At 59.8% G+C, this 12641-nt stretch overlaps 1 protein-coding gene across 8 annotated transcripts in view; it reads left to right on the forward strand.

Moving 5' to 3' along the window:
- ARHGEF10L (Rho guanine nucleotide exchange factor 10 like) overlaps positions 1 to 12641 on the forward strand; it is a 136239-nt gene that overhangs the window by 106881 nt on the left and 16717 nt on the right. For all 8 annotated transcript variants that reach the window (XM_032863567.1, XM_032863568.1, XM_032863569.1 and 5 more), the window contains one exon: positions 579 to 727. In XM_032863567.1, the coding sequence (XP_032719458.1) occupies positions 579 to 727 (149 nt within the window). The remainder of the gene's footprint in view (positions 1 to 578; positions 728 to 12641) is intronic.

Below are 12641 nucleotides of genomic sequence, written 5' to 3' on the forward strand. Positions count from 1 at the left end.
GGGAATTCTGGGAAGCCTCTCCGGATTGCCCCCAACCCCACCCCAGCAGAGGGTACTGTCTGTCTCAGCACTCCTCGAGGCCCCTGTGCTCGCCTGCTCACCTGTGCTTGGCAGTTTGTATGGGGACTGCTGACTAGCCCTGTGGTCTCTCCCGCCAAAAGGGTTTTCTTGGAGGGCAGGGTCTGTGTCAGACTCCTTCCTGTCCTCGCTGTACCCACACCTGGCTTGGCCTGGGTTGGTGCTCACTAAGTGTGTGCGGGATGAACGAAGGAACAGGGTGGCAGGGGGCGGGGCGGGGGACTCCATGTGGAAAAGAGGGGCATAGAGGAGGGAAGGAGAGTGAACTGGGGGGTATAGCCCTGGGGGGGCATAATGGAGGCAGATAGAACAGCCCCGTCCCTTTGGAGGAGGGAGAAGGTCCATAGAGAAGGGTGAGAGGGTGTTGTGGGGCTGCTGGGCCCACTGCTGAGGGTTCCTGACAGTTCCCAAGGGTTGAGGAGCCCTGGGCCCCTGTGTGCCATTCCCTCCCCTGCCCGCCCCCCGCCCCATTCTGACCTGCTGCTTTCCTCTCCCTGCAGGAGGTGTCCCCTGGGACCTGGAGAGCCCTCCTGTGTGCCTGACTGTGGGGACAGGACCCATCCGCACCCTGCTGAGCCTGGAGGATGCTGTGTGGGCCAGCTGTGGGCCTCGGGTCACTGTGGTGGATGCCACTAGCTTGCAGACTCAGGTACTGGCCTTACTTTGTGGCTCAAGGCCGCAGGCCTCCAGGCCACCTGCTGGGCACATCCTCGTGGATGTCCTCCCTGGCTTCTCGTGCCCTCCCTGGCGTCGTGCTCAGGCCCAGCTGCGTTTCAGGGATCTGAGTTTGTTGAGAAGCACAATGGGTCCCATGTCGCTGCTGGGCCCTGCCATCCACCCCAGCATGCATCCCTAGGGCTGCCTGGAGGGGAAGAGTCCCAACCACTGGGCTGAGCCGTAATCTGGCCCCTGGCCTGGGTCTCTTGCTGCCTGTGGGGCAGGGACTGGGAGCCGAGCCTCACACTGCACCCAGGACCCGGCTGTGCCAAGGGGAGGCTGGTGGATGCAGCCATCCTGGAGGCTGGGCTCTTTAATTTCCTTTTCTAGGATTTATTTATTTACTTACTTGAGAGAGAGAGAAAGAGGGAGGGAGAGGGAATGAGAGCAGGCAGAGGGAGAGAGGGAAATCTTTAAGTAGACTCACCGCTGAGCACGGAGCCTGACGCGGGGCTCCATCTCACGACCCCAAGATCACGTGATCACAACCCGAGCCGAAATCAAGAGTGGGATGCTTAACCGACTGAGCCAGCCGGGCGCCCTGGGCTCTTTGATCAGTGTGGAGGGGGATGCTGCTGGGTCCTCCTTGCCCTACTGTGAGCTGAGTGCTGCCTGTGCCTTGGCCATCCGGATGGGGCCTGGTCCCATGGCTCTGGCCTGGCTCACCCTGGGCCCGTGCCTGTAACTGACCCACAGCATTGCCCACCCCGCTTCCCCACACCGCAGGGCCCACCCTGGGCCTCAGGCATGGACGAGGGTGTGGGCGCCCTCCCCACCCACCCCCGCAGTGGTATTTTGGTGATGTTTGCCTTCATTTGATTTGTTTGGATTGTGAGCTTGGCGTGGGGCCTTGGTAATCGGGCCTGGAGTAGAGGTCTGGTTATAGGCTCGGGTTTGGAGCAGACAGGCCCCCGGGTGAGCTGCTGTGAGGTCACGATGGCTGTTTGCCCGCCGGCTCGTCTCTGTAGATGGGCTGTGAGCTGGCTACATGACAGCCAGGCGAGATCACCAAGGAAATCCTGCCACTGTAGGATCGCAGGTTGAGGGCTGGATCAGGTGGGGAAACTGAAGCCTAGGGAGCTGTGGGCGAGCCCTGGGATCCTGTCTTGAGTCTCCAGATCGTGGTGCTCACTTTCCCATGTTTGTTGGAACCCGAGGGACAGTCCTGGAGCTGTAGGCGCCCGGCTCTGCGACCCAGCATGGCCACTCACCGGCTGGTGACTTGTTTGGGCCCCATTTGTGAACCCTGGTTTCCCGTTGGTGAAAGGGGGCTCCACGTCGCTTCCTGGGGGTCCTCTCATGCCCTGAGGTAATGCTTGGGTGCCACTGTCCTGGTCAGGGCTGGCACCGGGACATATTTGATGAGAGGCCCCTCCTGGTGCAGGGCACAAAGGAGGAGGGATTACTGGCTGGCCCCTGAGCCGGGGGTTGGGAGACAGTGCTCTGCACAAACTGGAGGGTTTAGGCTTTGAGCTGTCATCATCCTTTAGGCAGCAGCCTCCCCAAATGCTTTCGAGGACCAGTGACTTCACTGGTGCTGTTGGGCCGGGCTGGTAGGTGGGGGGTTTCTGGGGAGGGCCAGGGAGGCCGTAAGAGGAAGAAGGTTGCTGGTCTTTTTTTTCCTGAGGGGAAGCCAGAGTGGGGAGGAGAGCCCTGAGCAGCTGTAGCCACAGACCCCCTTCCCAGCCCCTGGTTTGCTTTGGGGGGCTTGCCTGCTACCCTCCCCACAAACCGGCCCCAAGGGCCTCTCACCTCCTCCACCTGCTGAGAGGAAGGAGAGCAGGGAGAGCTGGTTCCCCCAGGGTCTTTGGGGTCCCTGAGGGTCTCAAGCCACTTGGCAGGAGGGAGGACGAAGCCCATCTGATTCCTTGGCCAGCCCCCTGTGGCTCCTCCCCCACTGTCCCTGCTTTGTCCTTACATCAGGCCCGGGTGTCTTCCTGGCTTTCTCCTGCTAGTACCCTGTGTGACTTCCAATCCTTGCGGAGGAGAGCTGCAGTGAGCACTGGGGTCCAGTTGAGGGCAGCTGGGAAAGTGGGGAGGGGTCCCAGTCCTGCACATGGCAGCGTCCAGACTGACGGGGGAGACCCAGGCCTGCCCCGGAGGGCCTCCCATCTGAAGGGGGAGACATGCCTGCCCTTGAGGGCCTCCAGTCTGGTGGAGAGACACAAACTCTATTGTCTGTGTGGGAAGAGTGAGCCCAGAGACACGAAGAAGCCAAGAGCAGAGGGAGGGTGAGATGGAAACGGGCCGAGCAGGCCCTCTGAGGGCCCTGTTGGCCAAAGGACGCTCTCAGCGCTGCCAGCAGGGGCAATGGAGGGAGAGGGAGGAGGCAGCTGGGGACGCTGGCAGGCAGCCTGTGAACCAAGAGGTCTCTCTAAAGAAGACTCGTGTAAGGAAGGGTCCAGAGGACCCAGGAACCACATGGGGGCCAGCGGCTCATGGTTGCTGGGGAGGTGTGAGCCACAGGACCTGAGCCCTGGTGCGAGCTGGGTCCCCGGTGCTCCCCACCCCAGGGCCCTGTGACTTTCTAGGGGGGTTGGATTGGGAGGCATCACCCAGGGCCATGGCCCCCATCTCCGTCCTAGCCATGCCCCTCTTGGGTTCCCTGGACACCCCACTCCCTTGGAGGTGTGGTTGGCTGCTGGCTGCTTCAGATGGCCCTGGCTGTGTCCTGCCAAGCTCTGAACCCTTGGACAAGGTACTGAGCCCTCCTGGGCCTCAGTGGCACCACCTAGAGAATGCGATGCTGGTAGGACGCCGCAGAGGGTTGAATGAGAACACTTAGGTACGGAAGGGCTGGTTCACACAGGACCCGGCACGCGGCACGTGCTCAAGGATCGCTGGTTGTCACTGTAATTACTTGCCTTACTTATATCCTTCCTTCTTACCATATACAGGGCTTACTTGCAGATTCAAACTCCCTTTGAGTTGGTGCTGCTGGTGGGTGTGGGGCGTGCGTCCGTGTGGCGGGTCTACCATCCTGGCTTTGCTGACAACTGTCCCGGGAGCGTGAGACAGACGGATGAAGGGCAGGACAGGGACGGGGCTGGGTCTTGGCTCTCCTTCCCCTGCTCCTGCCACTCACCAGCCGCAGTGCAGTCCTGCCCGGCCCCGAAGTCCAGCTCTGGCCCCACTGTCCCTGGGGCCGAGCAGCCACCAGGCTCCAGCTCGAGGCTGCGATGATTTAAGATTAGTTCTGGACCAGCTGCTCTCAAGAAGGGGATCAATATGGCCTTCTACCTGCTTTGCACGCCGCAGAGGACATCGGAGGGCGTTGGGTGAGGGGAGGCAGGACGGAGGAAGGGGTGGCAGGTCGGAGGGAGCACGCGCCCTGTCTGCAGCTGGGGAGATTGAAGAGTTTGTGTGCTGCACGGTGTGGGCAGCTCACCCTCAGTACACACTGCGTTCGGCAGGGTAACGAGGTGATTGCCATGCATGTTTAATGAGGCTGCACGCCTGCCGCTGCTTAGAAGAGAGGAAGCCTGACCACCTCCGCGCTAGGGTTCTGGAAACAGTCCCGTCTGGCTGCTGCCTAATGATGCCATCCGTGGGGCCCGGCTCGTGGCTGGCCGGGCCTGGAGGAACAGGCTGGAGAGCCGGCTGCCCTCCCGGGGCTCAGCGCACATCTTTGCAGAAGGCTTTACTTCAGAGGAAGGGCTTTGCTTATCTGCGGTGACGTGGTTCCTTCTCCCCAGGCCAGAGAAAAGCCTCCGTGGGGTTTTGACATGCTCAGAGCTAACTGCTCCGTGCTCCGAGCCAAGAGGCCCGGGAGTGTGCCCGTGGCTGAAGGCGTGCCTAGCGGGGCCCTGGCCCAAATGTGGAGACCTAAGGAGTTAATCTAGGGATTGTGTTAACTCCAAGGAGCTTTCCCTGATTTTTACCACTCCCGGGAAAATCACACTAACCAGCATATACGGATCGGGGATGGGTTTTAAGTACTTTACAGGTATTAACTTGTTTCATCTTCAAATCACCCTATGAGATGAGCATTATTATTATTCCCACACTATGGATGAGGAAACAGAGGTACAGAGAGGTTAAGTGGCTTGCCCCAGGTCACACAGCTAGAAGGAGGCAGAACTGGGAGCTGAACAGGGCCATCTGACTCCAGAGTCTGCTCTCGATCTCGGTATTGGCTGCCTGGGCAGGCAGAAGGCTGCATCCTTCAGGCCGCATTTGTCCCCTACAGTTTCTTTCCTACCACGTGTAACTCCTCAGAACTCTGATTTGCTGATGCACATGCCTTTCCCACCAACGTGGCTCCCGGCCAAGAGTTTCAGCCTGTTCATTTTCCTTTCCCTGCGTCTGGCTTAACATCATGGTGCTCAGAGTCAGTAGTCACAGTGGATGGAGAGATGGGTGTCCTGATCCCTAGGCCCTCTGTGTGGTGCTGGAGGGATGGACACGAGTATGACCTGGTCTCAGCTCCTTGGGAGCTCAGAGTCCAGTGTGGGGAGCAGACCCGGGAGGCTCAGGGTCAGCCCAGGGTGAGGAGACTGCGAGGGGGCAAGCCCACGCCCAGTGGGAACCCAGGGGAGGCACGAGGGCTGTCAGATCCAGCCAGAGGAGGGACAGGAGCAGGAGAGGTTCCTGGAGGTCAGGAACCCTGAGCAGGACTGGGCAGGTGTGTGGCTGTGGGGAGGGCAGGAGGAGAGGAGGCAGGGAGGATGCTCGGAGCAGAGAAAGCCCCAGGAGCTGGATTAGGGTCGGCCCCACAGAGCACAGACGATGTTTGGAGGGCTCCCTGGGGACAGGCCTCTGCCTGCACCCCTGCCCCCACCAGCTGTCTCTATTTAGGTCCCCTTGGACCCCCACAGCCACCCCTGACCTTGCTGAGCCTGCCCCCTGCGGAGCCAGCGCCCACAGTGTGTCTCCGGGTTTGACGCTTGCCCACCAATGGCTTGTTCGGCTCCTTGATCCCAGTGGAGCAGCCGCGAGACCTGTTAAATAATAATGTAGCTCGCCACGGCCTGTGTCAACACCGCATCCTCGTGTTCATTATCTAGATCGGCACCTTCAAAGTCTAATCCAGTCCTACGGAGTTCATTTTAACCGATTGCTGGAGGGGAAGCCAGCTGTGGGATGATTGTCGCATCTTAATTAAAGAATAAACTTATTGGGGACAGGTCACCTGAAAAGTGCCAGAACACAGGGCAGGATGTGTCCGTATTTGCGCATGGGGTGGCCCCTGTCCCTCAGGGCTGTGGCGAGGGTTCATCGGGGCAACCTATGTCTCATGAGACCCCAGCTCCGCCTGGCTGTCGGACAAGTCTGTCTGGACCACCTCCCCTCCTCCACACGTGCTGGGTCACACCACCCCCACCCATCCCCTGCCCCGTGACCCGCCACTGCAGTGCTGAGCTCCTTCACAGCCCTGGCCACAGCGGCACGTTGACATTTTGGGGACAGTTACTGGATTAACTACACCGAGGCTGTGTAGGGCAGGACCACGCCTGGTGGGCTCCCAGCGTACCTCAGGTGCTGAGACCAGGCCGATGTGCATCGGGGGCTGCTCAGTGCAGGGCTGTGATGGGCAGTTTCCCTCCGGGGAGTGGGCTCTGGCGGAGGTGGTCTGGGAGGGGAGATCTGGGCAGGGCGTGTGCTGTTAATCTGCTTCAGAGCTCAGCGCAGAGCACAGGAAGGACGCTTCCTGCTTCCCGGAGTGCACGCTGTCACTAATCCACCTTGCTCTGCTCCTGTACCTCCTGCTGCTGCCATACCCTCAGCGTCCCGCCGCTGGCCTCCAATACGGGCACTGATGCGGATTGTCATCAGGCATGTCCGAAAAGAAACTTCCCTGGATTCCTGAACACCAGCAGCCCCCAGAAGTCCCCCTGCCCGCCCCCACATAGAGCCGCCTTCCCCACCCTTAATTTTCACGTTTAGTGCCCAAACTTAGTTTGCATGTATTAGCTGTTGTAAATCTATCATAACAGTGTGACGTGGCATGAATAATGCATTGCTGGGCTGTATTAGTTTTCTGTCTTCTATCTTATTTATGACACGAAACTGGTGGGAATTTGCAAAAGCGAAATCTAGGCGCAAGGCTTCTTGGGTAATGGTATGCAAATTGGCATGAGGGCGGAAAGATTCACCCAGTCCTCGGGGTGCCTGAGCCCCAGCATGTGGGCCACCTGGGTGAGCGGGGCAGGGCTCCTGTCACCGCAGGGAGTCATTCCTGTCCCACAGTTTTGTCTTAATTTTTTGTAAGTGTATGTGTCACTGCTGCTGTCATCCTATTATGTCTTAAAAATGAAAAGTTGGTAGGTGAAACTCAAGACATTGATTGTCTAAAGGTTGCAGAGACTTCCCAGGAGGTTCAGACAAGGAGTGTTTTCCAGCAGCAGGAAGAATTGAGGTTAGACTTTCAGAAGACCTTCCTTTCAGGAAGCTTGTGAAGGACGGGGGTGGGGGGGTTCGGGGGATCCGTGGGGCCCCCTCCTGGGGGAGTGTTGAGGAGCCAGGCGTGGCTCAGGGCCCCGCTCTGCTCCAGGGGTCTAGGGGTTGTGAGGAGGGAGGTATGTTGACGGAGGCCCTGGGGGTGCTGGGGCTGCCTAAGGGGCAGGGCTCCAGGCCCCCGTCTCTGCACCAGGATGAGCTCAGAGCTTCCCTGTATCCCGTATTTGGTCTCCCCCTGTCCTGGAAGACTTAGGTTGGTAAAGGATTTCGTGGTGTAAAAACAAGTGGTTTGAAGCTGTCGGCTTAGGGAGCAGGTTCTGTGAAGCCGCGGAGGAGCCTAGGGAAGTGGTGGGGAGAAGGCAGATGGAGGAAGATGTGGAGGGACCAGATGGGGGACAGGAGGTAAGGGAGGGGCAGGCGACAGCGACAGGTGGCAGTCCTCGGCCTTGGAGCCCCTGCCCCCCCCCCCCCAGCATCTCTGGCTGTCAGTCTGTCCTTCCATCCATGTAGCTCTCCTATGTCCCCCCACTCCTCTGTGGCCACTCTCCCCTCTGAATCCTGCTACAGGGGGAGGGGAGGTTGGACACCTTAGGAGCAGCTGCCCAGCCCCCTAGAAGCTGGCAAAGATACACAAGGTCATGGATGGACCCCTGAACGCCAGGCCCTGGGCTGAGCCTTCCTACAGGGGAAGCTGGGAGCCTGAGCCCAGGATCATACCCCAGGTGTCATCACAGATTGAGTGAGATCACACAGGGAGGGGCTTAGACCAACGTCTGCTGCACTCAAACCATTACATGACAGTCATCTCACGCCAGGCAGCTGGGCCGGGGCAGGGTCTGCCGGGCTGGAAGCTGTAAGGGAGCAGTCCTGTTGCCGTGTCTGAGTGGGCTTGTGTGGCGGTCAGTGTGGGCTTGGGAGCTGGGCTGGCTGGCTTCGGCCCCTGGCTCCACCACGGTGTGCCTCCATTTCCCCACCTGTAAAATGGGGATAATTATAGAACTGGCCTCCCCTCCCCCCGGCTAAGCAGCTGGATGCATGTGAAGCACAACGTGTCACAGCTGTTTTACCGGGAAAGACTTGGTCAAGATCACATGGGGCACCCGGTGGTGGAACCGGGATCTCCAGCTCCCCTCACTCCAGTGCTCGGTCCCGAAGCCTGGGGTCCGCCGTGTTGGGCTCGGATGGCCAGAGGTAAAGGGCCAGCTGTCGGCTCCCCTGGATACCTGGGGAGAGAGGGCAGTGGGGTGAGACAGTGGCCAGCCTAAGTCCTGACCCAGAGTAGATGTCCCCTGCGCCGATGCTCTGCTGTGGGGCAGACATGCTTTCCACTGAGCCCAGCAGCCCAGGAGAGGAGTGACAGTGTGGCGGGGCGGGAACCAGGCTTCCTGGAGCCTGTTCAGTGAGAAAGGGTATGAGGAGACGCAGGGGGAGAGGACAGCTTGTGTGTGTGAATGTGTGTGTGCACCTGCACGTGGGTGCAAGTGAGAGGGGAAATGGGTCGATTATATTCACCTCATTTAGTCCCTGGCTGTAGCTTGAATCCTGCTGACAGCATCCAGTCCGGCTCTGGAGACCTGGGTCAAGCCTGGAATCATTTCCTGATCCCCGTGCTTCCCCTTCCCCCACCCAGCAGTCTTGGGTGCACATCTGGGCCTGGAACTGAGACGTGAGCTTCCTGGCGCCCCCTCACACCCTCAGCAGGAGGGCAGCACAGCGACCTTGGCCAAGCCTGCTCACTTCTGCTGCTGTGGCCAAGGGGAGTCCAGAACAGTGGGAAGAGGTCATATGTGCTTAGTGACAAGCAGGTGTCATGTGGGGATTTTTAACTTTTGGGGGGCAAGGTGGTTTTCAGGCTCTTTGGAGATGTTGGCAAAAGCGGTAGACCATCTTTCTAGAAGAATCTACCAAAGGTGCCAAATATTTCGCACTTAGTTCCAAAATGGGTTGTTAAAAGCTTGGAACAGGTTGTCCTTCTTGGAGCAGACAGGGCCATCCATCCGTCTGTCCCTTTTCAGTACCCATGTGGCCCTGAGCTGGAAGAGGCCAGCACCAGGTCAGGTCTCTTATAACCTTCCCCCCTCCACTTTAGAGCTGAGTCAGCTGAGCCCCAGAGCCGCTGACTGACTTGCTGGTGAGAGGTGGATGTGGATGTCACATCTGAAGTCCCCCCTCCCAAGAAATGCCCTGGAAGGACCCCACTGCTTCTGGCACATGATCCCTTGGTCGTGACCAGGTTGGACTTCAAAGGCAGGGTGTGGAGGCCTGGGACGGAGCCCACATAAAGGTGTCTCTGTGTGTGACTCGAAGACTGGTTGTGGGCTGTGGCGTCCCACCAGGGTGACCGTCCGTCCCGGCTTGCTCAGGATGGGGTGTCCGGCTTCTGGTGCTACCACCGTGCCTCCCCCCGCAAACTGGCTGGTCACCAGCTGGAATCCTGGCCCCCCCCCCCCCCACCACCGCCGCATTTCCTGCACAGTGACTTTGTGAGTGTCATTCAGCCTCTCTGTTTGTTTCCTCAGCTGTGAAATGTTGATAAGAGTAAGATAGATAAAGAAGGGAAGGGAGTTGTACCAAATGCCTTAAACCACAGACTGCGCCTGCCCACCTGCCCAGAGCAGCCGCTTGGAGTGGCATGCCCGTGTCTCCACCCCCACCTGTCCCCTGGCTGGCGGAGTAAGCCCACACTCTCTTGAAGCCTGCCAGTTCGATGAGGAAGGCAGGTGGTGCCTTCATCCCAGGCGTCTGGGGCATGGCCTGGAGGTGGGGCTGGCCAAGGGGCAGGCACGGGCTCTGTGGGCGATCTCTGGGCCAGGCAGCCCACCCGGGTGACCGAGCAGGGAGCAGCATGGAGAGCCCCTGCGTGCCCCCCCGGCTCTGTTGCAGCAGTGGTAGGAGATGCCTGGGGGGGAGTGTCCTGAGCTTGGAGTCCAGGGGTCAGGCCCAAGCCCAGCTCTGCCCCTGCCCAGCGGTGCCACCTGGGCTCAGGGTTTGGCCCCTTTTCTCTCGTAAAGGTCTCAGGCAGGAGGAAATACTGTGGTGTGGGGAGGGCCAGGCACCCAGTAGGTACCCAGCAGGCCAGAGCCATGCCAGCCTTCTGCTATTTCTCCATCAGCCCCCAGCCGGCCCTGAGCGCCCCAGCACTGCTTCCCAGCTCCTTGGCCTCCTTTCAGCTCTAATGACTTTGAGTGCTGAGCGGCTCACCCTGGGAATTTACAGAAACCGAGCACAGAAGCGTCACTTGGAGGCACATAAATACTGTACGATGGAGGCTGGGCTGTGTCAGCACGATTAGGAGCAGCGCCACTCACCTGAAACCCTCGGTGCACGCGCCCGCAGCCGGGTGAGGGGGACAGGTGGGCTGGTGCTGGATCCCTGGTCTCTTCCCAGCTCCCTGACCAGCTCCTCACCGCAGATGGCGTGCACAGAGCCCTGGTGGTGGCCAGCCCTGCCCACGGAGCCTCCCCGGACCCCAGAGGGCAGGTTCTCTTCCTGGCCCCATTGACAGGTGAGCGAAGAGAGCCAGTTACGGGGCCAGAGTGAGCCAGGAGCTGGGGGCATCAGACCCAGGGCCTTCCCGCTGGCTGCCAGCTTTTTAAAAAAAAAATTTTTTTATTTTTAAATTAAAAAAAAATTTGTCTGCTCCCCCTTAACTTATTATTTAAAGAAATTTCAAATCACAGTAAAGTTGAAAGAGTAGTACAATAAACACACCAATATCCTCTACCTAGTTAACCGACTGTTAGCATTCTGCCATAATCCCCCATATTATACGCACACTCCCTTTGCTGGCTACACCATTTGAAGTCGGTCGCAGACATTATTACTCTTCAATCCTAAGTCGGGAAGGGTAGCAGGGCTGTCCTGCATAACTTCTCTACATCGTGGAATTGTGTCCGTAGGGTCCATGGTGAGGAATGGGAAACCAGCCCTGAGCCCTGCGGGCAGCAAGGTCTGGGCATCCCCTGCTGCCTGCCTCCCTCTCCCAGAAGTAGCGGGACCCATGCTGCCCGCAGGCTGCCTACTCTGCCCTGTGTCCCCCAGGAGGCCCCAACCAGGACTCCCAGGACCTGGCACCAAGAATAGGCTCCTGGCGTGGGGAGGGGTCCTGGGGAGCTGGGAGATCATGGAGGAGGGAGGGGCTGGAGCGGCCGTGCTGTTGCTCACGCATCGCGCCCTTTTCCCCCTCTCCCCGTGTACCACAGGGCTTGGCAGGTTTGCACAGGCCTCGTGTAAAGCCCTCCAGGCCTGGGGGAAGACTTGTTACGTCCCTGGAGAAATGAGGCTGGGTTTCCACTGCTGACTTCGCTTTTAACTGGATTCTGACAGCAGCATGCAGGCCGGAGCGGCTGCAGACTCCGGTTCCGCTTTCCATGGCTCGAGGCCTCGGGGTTCCAGTGCGGTCTGGCCTTGTCGGAGGCCGGAGGTGCTTCTGAGCCTCCCCCTGGAGTGGGGCGGGCATCCTGCCGCACAGGGGCGAGCTCGCACACGCCTTCCTGTTGGCGTGCGTGCATGTGTGCATTTGTGTGCATGTATGTGTGTGCCGTGTTGGAGGAAAGTCTGCAGACAAATCCTGTCGTGTGCCCCCTTCCACCTGCTGCCCCCCGTTTGTCCATCTGCTCGTTGATGGCGGGCCCCGTGGGAAGTCAGGTCTGGCCTCAGTGGCTCACCCGTGATGGGGCTTGGTGGCTCCCCTGCTGGCCTTTCCCGGCAAGGCTGGGAGGCATCCTGTTGGGACCTGGGGCTCTGCCTGAGTCTGGGCCTGCAGGAATGTTGTCTTGAGTGCCGGCTGGTTTGGGGAGATAAGCCGCACCCCGCTCCCCGATCCCTGCAGGGTTTCCTGGAAGGACTAAGGAGAACAAAGCCAGGATGACCCAGGCTGTGGGCAGCAGACTTGGGGGCGAAGGCCCAGAGGATAGAGGTTGCTCGTCTCCCCTTGCACTGGGTGGACTGGGCCCAGCTTGTGGAGGCTGGGAGGGGCTTGGCCTCCCTCTAAATCCCAGAAACTCAGGGCCTTCACTGGGGTGGGGGTGGGGTGCTGAGGAAAGGGGAGCAGGACCCCCGCCCCCGCCCGCGCCATGTGTGAGTCCCCGGTCTGAGGGAGCGAGTAGCTCCTCATCCTCTGAATGTGCCATACCTCATACGAGACCCCCCTCCTCGCCCCTGGGGAGACCCCACTTTGATGGAGACGACATACCCCTGCCCTTGGTGAACTTCCGGGCGAGAGGGAGCTGTGGCTCCCGTCTCAGGGTCCCCCCGGTGGGGGGTGAGCTGTGCCAAAGAACCCTGCCTCCCAAGAGCAGCCTGGCACTCGGGGAGGAGAGGGTGTTGCTGGGCCCCTGAGTTTCCTGTCTCCATCAGCCTGTACCCCTCCGCCCCCCGCCGGGCCACATGCAGAGCTCAGCCACCAGGGACCTGCTGGGAAAAGCCATTGTGTTGGCTGCCTCACA

This window comes from Lontra canadensis, unplaced genomic scaffold (genome assembly GCF_010015895.1).
Source record: "Lontra canadensis isolate GAN:19392208 unplaced genomic scaffold, GSC_riverotter_1.0 scaffold25, whole genome shotgun sequence".
NCBI lineage: Eukaryota > Metazoa > Chordata > Mammalia > Carnivora > Mustelidae > Lontra > Lontra canadensis.